The sequence below is a fragment of the Macaca fascicularis genome, chromosome 12, assembly GCF_037993035.2.
Source record: "Macaca fascicularis isolate 582-1 chromosome 12, T2T-MFA8v1.1".
Lineage (NCBI taxonomy): Eukaryota > Metazoa > Chordata > Mammalia > Primates > Cercopithecidae > Macaca > Macaca fascicularis.
In genome coordinates this window covers 98,673,172-98,687,677 of record NC_088386.1, presented here as the reverse complement: position 1 = coordinate 98,687,677, position 14,506 = coordinate 98,673,172, and the positions used below count along the sequence as shown (strand labels likewise).

The following is a 14,506-nucleotide window of genomic DNA, read 5'->3' as shown; positions in this document are numbered from 1 at the left end:
AGTGCTGGGATTACAGGAGTAAGCCACCACACCTGGCCTATATTGACATTTAAAATCATATGTTACATGAACTATGTTAATTTAGTAAAATTTTTCCATTCTCACATTTCACAAGAGTTTTATTCAAAATCCTCTCATGTATCTTTAGCATTATGAGAGCTACTTTTCAAGTTAACTAGTAGATAGCCAAGCTCTTCACTTCTCTTCCATCCAGGTTCTTTAAAAAAACATAATACTGTTAGGGAAAATTTCATTTCAGGTCATGAGTATTTATTTGCTCTGTAGGTTTATTTGTGTAGTATTTACAAGTAAATACTGTATAGATTTTTAAGTATCTTTAAAGATTTATTAAAAACAACTTTCAATACTAGCAACTGTGAGGTGATGCCCCAGGTGTAGTGAGTATGTCTGTGTTCAAATTTATTTTTCTTTCTTTTTTTTTTTTTTTTGTTTTTAGACAGAGTCTTGCCCTGTCACCCAGGCTAGAGTGCAGTGGCACGATCTCGGCTCACTGCAGTCTCCACCCCCCAGGTTAAAGCAATTCTCCTGCCTCAGCCTCCTGAGTAGCTGGGATTACAGGCACGCACCACCACACCTGGCTAATTTTTGTATTTTTAGTAGAGACAGGGTTTCACCATGTTGGTCAGGCTGGTCTCGAACTCTTTACCTCATGATCCGCCTGTCTCAGCCTCCCAAAGTGCTGGGATTACAGGCGTGAGCCACTGTGCCCGGCCCAATTACTTTGTCTTAACTTTTTCTTTATTATATCAGATAGATGCTATAAATACCCAAAATTAGTATTGATTGAGGATATTTTAGGCTGATGTGTCTTGCAAACATCACTTAGTTGTTCAAAATAGGGTACTACATCTTTTCTAGAGTTCTTCATTCCCTTGATTTAGTTCACAAGTGTTCTTAAAACCTTTCAAGGCTTGAAAATGAAACTTCTTATTCTATGACTTTGATGGTGAAGGTTCTTGAAGATTGAGTACTGAGCGTGATGCCTGGTGCTTTGTAGATACTCAGTAAATGTTTATTGAAGGAATAAGGGGTGAAATGTCTGTATAGATCTATAAAAAAAGTAGGAAATTCACCAGATGTAGATTTTAGGGGATCTAGTGGACAATTTTATGTTTTCTGAGTAGAAAATTCTTTTTAACCATATAAAACTGTTTGGGGAATATAATTCACAAGTGTATTATAACAAAAAATCTACATTTTTTTTGTTTTTACTTCAGGCTAGTTTTGTCTGATGAGGAAGCAAGCTGTGAGAGAGAACAAGGTAAGATGGTAAATTTATTACTTTGAAATGGTCACATTTTAAATGTCAAAATAGTTTATCACAGCCTTTTTTTTTTTTTTTTTTTTTTTTTGAGACAGAGTCTCGCTCTGTCCCTCAGGCTGGAAGTGCAGTGGCTCGATCTTGGCTCACTGCAAGCTCTGCCTCCCTGATTCACACCATTCTCCTGCCTCAGCCTCCCAAGTAGCTGGGACTACAGGCACCCACCACCACGCCCGGCTAATTTTTTTTGTATTTGTAGTAGAGACAGGGTTTCACTGGGGTAGCCAGGATGGTCTAGATCCCCTGACCTTGTGATCTGCCTGCCTCGGCCTCCCAAAGTGCTGGGATTACAGGTGTGAGCCACCGTGCCCGGCCTCCGTCAGCTTTTGTTTTGTCTGGGCAAGTCTTTGTTTCTCCTTCATTTTTGAAGGATATTTTAGCTGGATATACTATTCTTGGGTAAAAGTTTTTTTCCTTCAGCAGTTTAAATGTCATGCCACTTTCTCCTGGCCTATAAGGTTTCCACTGAAAAGTCTGCTGCCAGACATTTTGGAGCTTTATTGTATGTGATTTGTTGCTTTTCTTTTGCTGCTTTTGGGATCTTTTCTTTATCCTTGACCTTTGGGATTTGATTACTAAATGCCTTGAGGTAGTCTTCTTTGTGTTAAATCTGCTTGGTATTCTATAACCTTCTTGTACTTGGATAGTGATATCTTTCTCTAGGTTTGGGAAGTTCTCTGTTATTACCCCCTTTGAATAAACTTTCTACCCCATCTCCTTCTCTACCTCCTCTTTAAGGCCAATAACTCTTATATTTTCCCTTCTGAGGCTGTCTTCTCGATCCTATAGGCATGCTTCATTGTTTTTTATTCTTTTTTCGTTTTTGTTTTTTGAGACAGAATTTGAATCTGTCGCCCAGATTCGAGTGCAGTGGCACAATCTTGGCACACTGCAACCTCTGCCTCCCAGGTTCAAATGATTCTCCTGCCTCAGGCGCCTGCCACCACACCCAATTTTTTTTTTTTTTTTTTTTTTTTTTTTTTTTTTTTTTGAGATAGAGTTTTGCTCTTGTTGCCCAGGCTGGAGTGCAATGGCACAATCTCAGCTCACGGCAACCTCTGCCTCCTAGGTTCAAACGATTCTCCCCTGCCTCAGCCTCCCAAGTAACTGGGATTACAGACATGTACCACCATGCCTGGTTAATTTTGTATTTTTAGTAGAGACAGGGTTTCTCCATGCTGCCCAGGCTAGTCTTGAACTCCTGACCTCAGGTGATCCACCCGCCTGGCCTCTCAAAGTACTGGGATTACAGGCATGAGGCACTGCACCTGGCCTATTCTCTTTTCTTTTGTCTTCTCTGACTGTATTTTCAGATAACGTGTCTTCAAACTCACCGATTCTTTCTTCTGCTTGATCAATACTCCTGTTGACTCTGATGCATTCTTCACGATATCAGTTGAATTTTTCAACTCTGGAATTTCTGCTTGATTTTTAAAAGTTATTTTAATCTGTTTGTTAAGTTTACCTGATAGGATTCTGAGTTCCTTTTCTGTGTTATCTTGAATTTCATTGAGCTTCCTCAAAACAGCTATTTTGAATTCTCTCTCTGAAAGGTCACATATCTCTGTCACTTCAGGATTGGTCACTAGTACACTATTTAGTTTGTTTGGTGAGGTCATGCTTTCCTGTATGGTCTTGATGCTTGTGGATATCTGTCGATGTCTGGGCATTGAAGAGTTACATATTTATTAGTCTTTGTAGTCTGGGCTTGTTTGTACCTGTCCTTCTTGGGAAAGTTTTCCAAGTATTCAAAGAGCACTGAGTTGTTATCATCTAAATCTTTGGTCATGATAGCTGTATCTGCATTGGGGGTGGGGCACCCCAAGCCCAGTAATGCTGTGGCTCTTGCAGAATTGTAGAGATACTGCCTTGGTGGTCTTGGGTAAGATCTGGGAGAATTCCCTGTATTACCAGGCAGAGACTCTTGTTCTTTTCCCTTACTTTCCCCCAGACACGTGGAGTTTCTCTAAAGCCAGCAAAATACTGGGTCTCACCCTGGGCCCCCAGTTACCACTGCTTGGCTACTGCCAATATTCACTCAAGGTCCAAGGGCTCTACCATCAGCAGGAAGCAAATCCAGCCTGGCTTGTGTCCTTCCCTTCAGGGCGGCAAGCTACTCCCCAGCCTACAGCAGATACCAGAATGCCATCTGGGAGCCAGGGCCTAGAGTCAGGAACCTTAGGAATCTGCTTGGTTCTCAATTCTACACCACCTGAGCTGACACCCAAGCTGTAAGACAAAATCCTTCCCACTCTTCCCTCCTTTCCCTCATGTGGAAGGAGTCTCTCCCTGCAGCAGGTACTGCCTGGCTATCGCTGATATTCACCCAAGGCCCAAAGGCTCTTCAGTCAGCTTGTGGTGAATGCTGCCATGTGTAGGACTCTCCCTTCAAGGCAGTGGGCCCCCCTGTAGCCCAGGGCAGGTCCAGAAATGCCATCCAGAAGCCAAGGGCTAGAACTGAGGACCCCAGGTGACTTCTTGGTTCTCTACCCCACTGTGGCCAAGCTGGTGCCCAAGCTGCAATAAAAAGTTCCTTTTACTTTTTCCTCTCCTTACCTCAAGCAGAGGAAGTCTGTCCCTGTGGGCACCATAGCTTGGAATGCACCGGGTCACACCTGAAGCCAGCACAGCCCTCGGTCTTACCCAAGTGCCATGGTGAGGACTGCCTGGGTGCTGCTGATGTTTATTCAGGGCCCAGGTTCTCTTAGTCATCAGGTGATAAATCCTTCCAGGACTGGGTCCTTCCCTTTAAGGCAGTGCATTCCCTTCTGGCACCGGGTATGTCTAAAAATGTGATCTGGGAGCTAGGGTGTGGAATGAGGGCCTTGGGACTCTACCTTCTCCCCTATCCTACTGTGGCTGAGCTGGTATCCAAGTTGCAAGACAAAGTCCCCTTTACTCTCCTTTCTCCTCGCCTCAAGCGGAAAGGAGTTTCTCCTGGAGCTGTGAGCTGCACTGCCTGGGATTGGAGGAGGGGTGATGTAAGCACTTCCTTGGCTGGCTGGCTGGCTGGCTCATATCTCACTAGGTCACATGTCCCCTAACTCCACTGGCTCCAAGCCCAGCACAGCACCAGGACTTGCCTGGGAATTGCAGTGCTTGTGGCCTAGACTGCCTTTCAAGTTTATTTAGAACCCCACAGTGCTTTAGCTTGCCATGGTGGGGCTTGCTGGAACTCAGATTCTGACCAGTGGGATGGGTGGTTCCCCTCTGGCTGGGGCTGGTCTAACTGCCCCCTCTGTGAGTACTGGCTGAATGCTGCCCCATGTTGCTTTCAGCTGTGGCAGGCATCACTGAGTTCTAATGCAAAGTCCCACAATCACTGCACTCTCCCTCCCACAAGCATAGATTCTCTCTCCACACCATGTGGCTGCTGCCAACAGATGGTGGAATGGTGGTGGTGGCAATTCAACACTGTCTTTCCTATCTTCTTCAGTGCCTCTTTCAGTGATATGTGGTTAAAACCAGGTACTGTGATCTCTCACCCAATGTTTAGTTGTTATGAAGGTTCTTTCTTGTATGGATAATTGTTCAATTTGGTGTTCCTGTGGGGTATAGAGGGGAAATGATGGCTGGAGAGTTCTATTAAGCCAACTTGCACTGCCTTCTCTCCCCAAAGATAGGTGCTTTAAAATGCAAAAGTCCAGTTTATAGGATTGCATGATTAAGTTTTGAGTTTTCCCTCATACTGAAATTTGTGTTGTTTTTAAAAAATAAATACATGTTACATATACAGTCAACATACATTTGAACCACGGTGGTAAAGAAGAGTACAGGCTTTGGAAACAGAAAAATCTGAGTTTGGATCCTGGCTTTTTAAAACATATCATTTATGGCTCTCTCAGTTGTGTCATATGAAATAGGAGTTATTTATGCCTATCTTACCAGGGACATTAGGGATAGAGGTAATATTGACAAACTCCATAGCACATAGTGACTAATAAATAAAAGAAAGAATATTTAATTAATTTATTTTTTTTGAGACAGAGTCTCACTCCTGTCAGCCACGTTGGAGTGCAGTGATACAGTCATGGCTCACTACAACCTTGACTTCCCGGGTTCAGGTGATCCTCCCACCTCAGTCTCCCGAGTAGCTAGGACTATAGGTGTGTGCTACCTTGCCCAGCTATTTTTTTGTATTTTTTTTTTTGGAGACTGAGTTTTGCCATGTTGCCCAGGCTGATCTCGAAGTCCTGGGCTTAAAACAATCTGCCCACCTCAGCCTCCCCAAGTGCTGGAATTTACAGGTGTGAGCCACAGTGCCCAGCCGAGGTATTTTCAAGTACACACATAAATAGATTATACTGATAAAAGAAACAATGTAAGAGACCATTGTAATCATGAACTCGTATACCTAACCTAGCTTCAAAATATATGTTCACAAGGTTAGCTAATTGCATTTGCATATGATCCTATATCCCACAAATACAGAACATTTTTTAAGTCACAAAGGAAATATAACAAACATTGCTGTAGTCTCAACATCTATTCATGCTATTATTTTATCTTTTAAATTTTGCCATGTCAGTAGTTATCTCCCCTTTTAAATTTCAGATATTCATTTGTTCCTTCTCTTTTTTTCTTGATTAATCTTGCCAGTGGTTTATTATTATTATTCTTTTAGCCAACCAACTTTTGACTTTGTTAATCCTCTCTGTTGAATCTTTTATTTTCGGTTTTATAAATTTTAGTTCCTATATTTATTATTTTCTTCTCTTTACTTTGATATTTTTCTTTCTGGTTTGTTGTTGTTGTTGTCTTGCTTTGTTGCCAAGGCTGGTCTTGAACTCCTGGCCTCAAGTGATCTCCTGCCTCAGCCTGCTCAAGTGCTGGGATTACAGATGTGAGCCACCATGCCCAGCCATCTTTCTTTCTTTAAGGCTGTATTTCCCTCAAAATTTTAATTTTCCTATATCTTACAAGTTTTCTTTTAAAACAGCTTTATCAAGATATACTTTATATATTATGAAACTCACTCATTTAAAGTGTATAATTCAGTGATTTTTAATTTATTACTGAGTGGCACTACCATTTCCATTGATCAATTTTAGAACATTTTCATTCCCTCAGTAAGCTCTCTTATGCCCATTTGCAATAATCCCTGTTCCCACCCCTAGCTAACCACTACTCTACTTTTTCTCTGTATGAATTTGTGTTTTCTGGACATTTATAAATAGAATCATCCAATATGTGGTCTTCTCATGTCTAGCTTCTTTCACTTCATTTAATGCTTTTGAGGTTCATCCATGATGGGGCCTGTATCAGGAGTTCCTTCCTTTTTATTAATGAATCCGTTGTATGAAGGTCCATAAATTTTGATATATAGTATTTTCATTATCATTCAATTTCAGTTATTTAAAAATTTTCATTCCACCTTCCATGACCCATGGCCATGAGTGATTTGATTTGGAAGTGTGTTTCTGAAATTGCCAAATTATGGAAATAGAAAAATTTTTGTTATTGATTTTAACCAAGTTGCATCATGGTTAGAGAATGTGTTCTTATGACACTGATTCTTTGAATTATTGGAACTTTTTCTTTATGGAATAACAAGTAGTCAAATTTTGTAAATGTTTCATATTTCTTGAGAAGAATGTATACTCAAACTGTTGAATGCAGGAGCCTATTTATATCTGTTAAATCACGATTGTTATTTGTGATGCTCTATGTCTTTTATATCTTTACTAATTTTTGTTTACTTGTTGAGAAATGTGTTTTAAAATCTTCCACTGTTAAACTAGATTTTCAACTTTGTCCTGGAGTCTTTTACTTGATGTATTTTGAGGATCTGGGGGTAGGGGGCATTAGAAATGTTTGTTTCTTGGTGCCACAAAGAAATAGCATTTGAACATAAATTTAATTTTCTTAGTAAGACAATTTTTACTTTTTGTAGAAAGGGTGCTCATTGCAGATGGAACAATGGTGAGAGCACACCTGAACAAAGGAAGGAAGCAATTTTTATCCCTTATGCAGCTTGTCCCTGCTACTGTGTCCTGTCTCCATTGGCTGGAGCCAGACCTCACAATCTAAACTGAACCCGATTGGCTAACGGTTTAAAATTTTTCTAAATAGGTAAAGGCAAGGGAGAATAAAGGAAAAGAGGAAGTTGCTTATGCCAAATAGGGAAGGGGCAAAGGCTGCGAGCTGGAATGTGCCTGTGAGCATGCCCAGCACAAATATCTTGGGTAAGGTACAAGGATATAGAATGTACTACGTGCCTATGAGCATGTCTGACAGCTACATTAGGGCTTAACAAAGAGTTATTAGCACAATGCAAGGAGGCTTGAAGGAAGTTAGTCTTTAAAAGTCTTTCTTTTAAAGAAACTTATTTTTAACACTTATGATTTTTTTTTTTTTTTTTTAACGAGAAGGGAAACTTTGAAGAGGAAACTTTTTTCTTTCTACAGGGGTATATACAAGTTTAGAATTTTTATGTCTTTTTGGTGAATTAATTTTTTATTGTTATACAGTGACCCTTTCTGGCTTTAATAATACTTTTTGGGGCCAGGCGTGGTGGTGCATGCCTGTAATCCCAGCACTTTGGGAGGCTGAGGCAGGCGGATAGCCTGTGCCCAGGAGTTCGAGACCAACATGGTGAAACCCTGTTTCTACAAAAAATAGCCAGGTGTGGTGGCGTGCACCTGTAGTCCCAGCTACTCCAGAAACGGAGGGGGGACGATCAGTTGAGTGTGGGTAGGTAGAGGCTGCAGTGAGCCAAGATTGCTCCATTGCACTCCAGTGTGTTCCACAGAGTACAACCTGTCTCGCAATAATAATATAATGAATTTTTGGCTTAAAGTCTCCTTTATGTTAGTAGAGCATAACTAGCTTTCTTTGATTAAGTAATATTCTCTTAGTATCCCTTTTCCATTCAGTCTTCCCATGTCTTTTTTTTTTTTTTCCTTTTTTTTTTTTTGAGATGGTGTCTTGCTCTGTTGTCCAGGCTAGAGTGCAGTGGCGCAATCTCAGCTCACTGCAACCTCTGCCTCTGGGGTTCAAGTGATTCTCCTGCTTCGGCCTCCTGAGTAGCTGGGATTACAGGCAGTCATCACCACACCCAGCTAATTTTTGTGTTTTTAGTAGTGATGGGGTTTCGCCATGTTGGCCAGGCTGGTCTTGAACTCCTGATCTCAGGTGATCTGCCTACTTCGGACTTCCAAAGTGCTGGGACTACAGGTGTGAGCCACCATGCTTAGCCCTCCTTCTAACTGAGATATGTCTCATAAACAAGGTTTAGTTGGATTTTTTTTAAAAGCCCAGTATGTCATCTTGTCATTCTTTTAACTGGCGAGTTTAGTCCATTTATGTTTATTGTCACTATATTTGGACCTGTATTTTCTGTTTTCCATTTGTTTTGTCCTGCCAATCCCATTATTTTGTCTCCTGTTTTGATTCATTTTGAACTATTTGAGGGTTTTTTTTCATTTGCTTTAAAAGTTTTCTTTATATTCCCCCACCCCCGCCATTTACTGATTTGAAAGTTATCCATTTTATTTCCATTTCTGATTTTTCTAATTTTCTACAAATTAGAACATCATTCTTGTTTTATAAAGAAATACTGAGATTTACCAATATTTTTCCTGTCTTACTATTTCTTTCTATATTTCAGATCTTCATTGTGAGTTCATTTTCCCTTCTCCTTGACTACCTCCTTTAGTTTAGATACTTTTTTTTCTTTTTTTGAGACAGAGTCTTGCTCTAATTCAACTTCTATATCCGGCTGCTTTTAGGATGTGTTCTTTCAGTACAGTGTATCTAAATGTGCAATTTTAATTTTTTAATTTTTCCTGGTATAAATTGTATTTCTTTGTGTCTTTTACTAGTTCTGGAAACTGCTCAACCATTATTTTTTTTACTGTGATAAAATATGCATGACTCAACTATTATCTTTAAAAATATTCTCTCTCCTCATTTTCTCTATTTTCCGCTTCCATAACTCTAATAAGCTTATGGTAGACCTTTTCATTAATTCCTCATATATTTTAACTTCTCTTTCATGTTTTCATCCCCCTTTCCCTCTACAGTACATTCTAGGTAAGTACTTCAGATTTGTTTCTCACTAATTGTCTCCTCTTGCATCTAATCTACTGTTTAATGTATATACCGAGGATTCATTCCCTAAACAACTATACTTTTTATTTATAAAAGTTCTATTTGTTGTTTTATAAATTTGTCTAATTTTTATAGTGCCTCATTCTTTCTCACTTTTTGACTCACATCCATATCCAAAAATACAAATATTTGAAGTCCTTGGGGGGGTCTAAATCTATTATTTTGGTTTACCCCAGCGTTCTTGTGGTAGCTTGTTTCTTTAGTGATTTGTGAATACCAGCCAATATTTGTTTGCTCTTAATCTGTGGGACTCCTAGAGGCCTAGATAATTTTTTGCTAAAGAAAATTATCTGCTTTCCAGAGTCAAGGAATACAGCCTGGTGACCACTTTAACCCTCTTCCAGAGCCTTTATTTTAATGTAGGAATTGTGGGCTCGGCTCAGTTTCCTTGTGTTTGCCAAGGGCCTTGTCTGGCAGTGTCAGCACAGGCATTGCCCACAGCATACCTGCCTTTCTTCTTTGCTTGCTGCTTCTCTTTTCTGGCTCTGGTTTCAGCTTACATTTTTGTTGTTGTTTACTTCTAACAAGTCCAGCAATGCATTAAACTTATATTTTATGTAGAGAAGCCAGGAGAACAGAGAAAAAAGTGTATTTTATAGATTTAGCAAGGATGGGACAAATTTTCTGAAGAATGTAAACATCCCAGACTTTGAGCAATTTTACTTTAAGACCTCTACTGAGGAAGTAATTAGAAATGCCCTCAAACATTTAAGCTCTGAGGTATTCACTCAAATGGTGTTTCATATAATGGAATAAAAAACTAGGCCTTTGAGCTAGACCTTTCTCACTCATTTGCCTATCTTAATCCCAATTTCATCCATCTGTAGCATTAAAATAAAATGAAACCAAATTACATAAATCCATACCAAAAGCACTGTAAGGTGAAGCAGATCATTATTGAAAGAGAGAGAACAGAGGTTACCCTTCATCTTATCCAGAGTCATTTCCTTAAAGATCCTTTAACACATCTCTCCATTCCCCAAACTCTATTTCTGTAGCCTGAAACCTTCCCTGATGTGACTCTGCCTCTGGTCACCAGTTCCTGTTCCCTTCCCCACAACCAGGATTCTTCCTCTCACTTCTTTCTCCAGCCACCTCTGGTATCTCTTTTCCATTCCTAGATTTTCTCCTCTATTTTTTCCCCTATATTCAACTAAAATCTTTACTGATAAAGTCCGTTTGAAAAATTTTAAATCTTCTGTACATTTCTAACATTTTTATATTATGTATCTGAACTTAAAATCTAATTCATCCTTTAGCTTCCTTATCTTAAGGTTAAATCACCCTGACTTACTTAAATCTTCCTTTCAAATGTGTTTTCCTTTCAGTTACTTTGGTTGCTTTTACCTTTTTTTACTTTTCCAATATTCTTTTATACTATCCCAAACTGAGCATAGAATTTTAATAATAGTGTAATAGAGCTATTACTTTCTTGTCCTTAGATGCATTACATCCTTTAAGCTCTCCATACAGCAACACTGTCCACCCTTGTATGCAGAAGAAATTTACATTTCATTTTTTTTAAATGGCCCTAATAATAGTTGAAGATGTTAGAAAGTGTAAAAATCATATACTTTTTTTTGTCTCTACGCGTGTCTGTACTGAGTAAATAAATGACATAGAGATGAAATCCAATGTATACAAACTGGATTATGTAGAAAACTGACTCTCAAAAACTGGCTCCCATTGTTGCAATAGGGCACAATTATTTTTGTCTTGATATATAGGCTCAAAACTTGGAAGTAATTTTTTAGTAGAGTTTTGCCTATGGAGGTTTTGGTTTGTATATTTGACCTTTTAAATGTTTAAAACGTTTAAAAACACACAAGACAGTGCTGTTTTGATCACAAAAGAGTATGCTATCTTTGCCATGTGGGTGATCTTTCTTTTCCTGTGAGATCATTACTACTAAAGCTCTAGTTTAAGTGAAAATTGTGGAGATGCTACTTATTGCTATGGCCAGTTTTTAAAAGAATAAAGTAGCAGGCCAGGCACAGTGGCTCACACCTGTGATCCCAGCACTTTGGGAGGCCAAGGCAGGCAGATCACGGAGTCAGGAGATCGAGACCATCCTGGCCAACATGGTGAAACCCCATCTCTACTAAAAATACAAAAAAACTTAGCTGACTGTGGTGGTGCGTACCTGTAATCCCTGCTACTCGGGAGGCTGAGGCAGTAGAATCACTTAAACCAGGGAGGTGGAGACTGCAGTGAGCCTAGATCGCACCACTGTACTCCAGCTTGGCAACAGAGTGAGACTCTGTCTAAAAAAAATAAAATAAATAAAGCAGCCTTTGAATTAAAAGTAGACCATATCCTTAATAGCCCCATATAGGACAATGAACCTGGACCCCTATCTCCCACCATATACAAAATCAACTCAAAATGGATCAAGGACTTAAATGTAAGACCCAAAGCTATTAAAATATGAGGGAAAAACCTAAGGAAAATGTTCCTGGACGTTTTTCTAGGCAAATAATTTATGACTAAGACCTCAAAAGCACAAAGAACAAAACCAAAAATCGACAAAAGGGACTTAATTAAACTAAAAATCTTCTGCACAGCAAAATAAATTATCAACAGAGTGCAGCTACAATCTCTTCAATGGGATAAAGTATTTGCAAACTGTTCTTCCAGCAAGGGACTAATATCCAGGATATACGAGGAACTCAATTCAACAAGAAAAATAAACATTAAAAAGTGGGCAAAGGACATCAATAGTAGATGTTTCTCAAAAGAAGACATACCAATGGTCAATAGGTATATGAAACAGTGCTAAACATCACTAATCATCAGGGAAATGTAAATCAGTTCCACAGTGAGATATCAGCTTACCCTAGTCAGAATGGCTATTATTAAAAAGACAAGCAATAACACATGCTGGTGAGGATGCAGAGAAAAGAGAACTCTTATACACTGTTGGTGGGAATGTAAACTAGTGTAGCCACTATGAAAAACAGTATAGAGATTGCTCAGAAAATTAAAAATAGAATTATTTGATCCAGCATTCCACTAGTGGTTATCTGTCCAAAGGAAAAGAAATTAATATATCAAAGTGATACTTGCACTTGCACGATTATTGCATTAGTATTCATGATAGCAAGGATATGGAATCAACCCTAAGTGTCCATCAGTGGATGAATGAGTAAAGAAAAAGTAGTATATATACACAATGGAAACTATTCAGCCATAAAAAGAATGAAATTCTATTATTTACAGCAACATGGATGGAACTAGAGGTCATTATCTTAAGTGAAATAAGCCAGGCACAAAAAGACAGATATCACACATTCTCACTTGTATGCGGGAGCTAAAAATTTTGATCACATGCAGGTAGAGAATAGAAAAATAGTTAACAGAGGCTGAAAAGGGTGAGTGGTAGGGGCAGAGAGAAGGATGAAGAGAGGTAAGTTAAAAGATACAAACAGTTAAATAGAAGGAATATATCAAGGTTTGATAGCAGAGTATGGTTATTAACAAAAATATACTGTGCTCAAATGACAAACACACTAAATACCCTGACTTGACCACTACTCATTATATACACGTAGCAAAAATTCACATGTGCCCCACAAATATGTACAAATTGTTAACAGTAAACCATATCCTTGTCCAGGCATAGTGGCTCACACCTGTTATCCTGGCACTTTGGGAGGCCAAGGTGGGAGGATTGCTTGAGCCCAGAAGTTCAAAACTAGCCTGTGTAACATAGTGAGACCCTGTTTCTACAAAAAATTTTAAAAAATTATTCAGGCATGGTGACACACGCCTATAGTCCCAGCTACTTGGGAGGAGTCCCAGCTACTGAGGTGGGAAGATCTCTCAAGCCTGGGAGTTGGAGGCTGTAGTGAGCTCTGATCACGCCACTGCACTCCATCCTGGGCAACAGGGCGTGACCCTTTCTCAAAAAAAAGTAGACCATATCCTTAATCACAATAGCCAAGATATGGAGTGTTCATCAACAGATGAACAGATAGATAAAATTATGGCATGTGTACACAATGGAATACTATTCAGCCTTCAAAAAGAAGGAAATCCTGTCATTTGTGACTAAATGAATGAACCCAGAGGACATTATGCAAAATAAAATAAGGCAGACACAGTAAGACAAATACCACATGATCTCACTTACTTGTGGAATCTAAAAAGCTGAACTCATAGAAGCAGAGAGTAGAGTGGTAGGTAGTTTGTGGGGAGGGCACTGTGGAGATGGCCAAAGGATACAAAATTTCAACTAGACAAGAGAAGTAAGTTCAAAAGATCTATTGTAAAACTTGGTGACTGTATTTAATAACAATATATTCTTGAAAATTGTTAAGAGAGACCAGGCATGGTGGATCACACCTGTAATCCCAGCACTTTGGGAGGCCGAGGCAGGAGGATCACTTGAGGTCAGGAGTTCAAGACCAGTCTGGCCAACATGGCAAAACCCCATCTCTACTGAAAATATAAAAATTAGCCAGGTGTGGTGGCGCATGCCTGTAATCCCAGCTATTTGGGAGGCTGAGGTAGGAGAATCACTTGAACCCCAGAAATGGAGATTGCAGTGAGCCGAGATTGTGCCACTGCACTCCAGCCTGGGGCGACAGAGCAAGACTCTATCTCAAAAACCAACAACAACAAACTGTTAAGAGAGCAGTGTTCTCACCACAAAAAATGGTATGTGAGGTAATACAAATGTTAATTAGCTAAATTTAGTCATTTCACAATGTATTACATACATCAAAACATGTTGTATGTGATAAATTATATACTTTTGTCAATTAAACAATAATAAAATCGTATTCATTTTAAACAATAAATAAAATCGTATACATTCATTCATTCAATGTAAAATGAACATCCATTGTGTCAGAGTGTCAAGGCATGGAGATCAGGCAGAACAAATATAAAATGACCTATCAGAAAGTATAGAATAAGAACAGCTCCACAAGGAAGGAACAGGCTTTGGAACGTGAAAACTTACATTTCAAGGGGACAGAGACTTAATAGAGAACCTGAATACCTCTGGTATTATTTTTATATACACATATATATATATATACACACACA

At 39.2% G+C, this 14,506-nt stretch overlaps 1 protein-coding gene across 20 annotated transcripts in view; it reads left to right on the top strand.

Annotated features, from left to right (window-relative positions):
- The window catches only part of ICA1L (islet cell autoantigen 1 like), a 99,165-nt gene that overhangs the window by 55,030 nt on the left and 29,629 nt on the right, over positions 1-14,506 (top strand). For all 20 annotated transcript variants that reach the window (XM_074009790.1, XM_074009787.1, XM_074009789.1 and 17 more), the window contains one exon: positions 1,239-1,282. In XM_074009790.1, the coding sequence (XP_073865891.1) occupies positions 1,239-1,282 (44 nt within the window). The remainder of the gene's footprint in view (positions 1-1,238; positions 1,283-14,506) is intronic.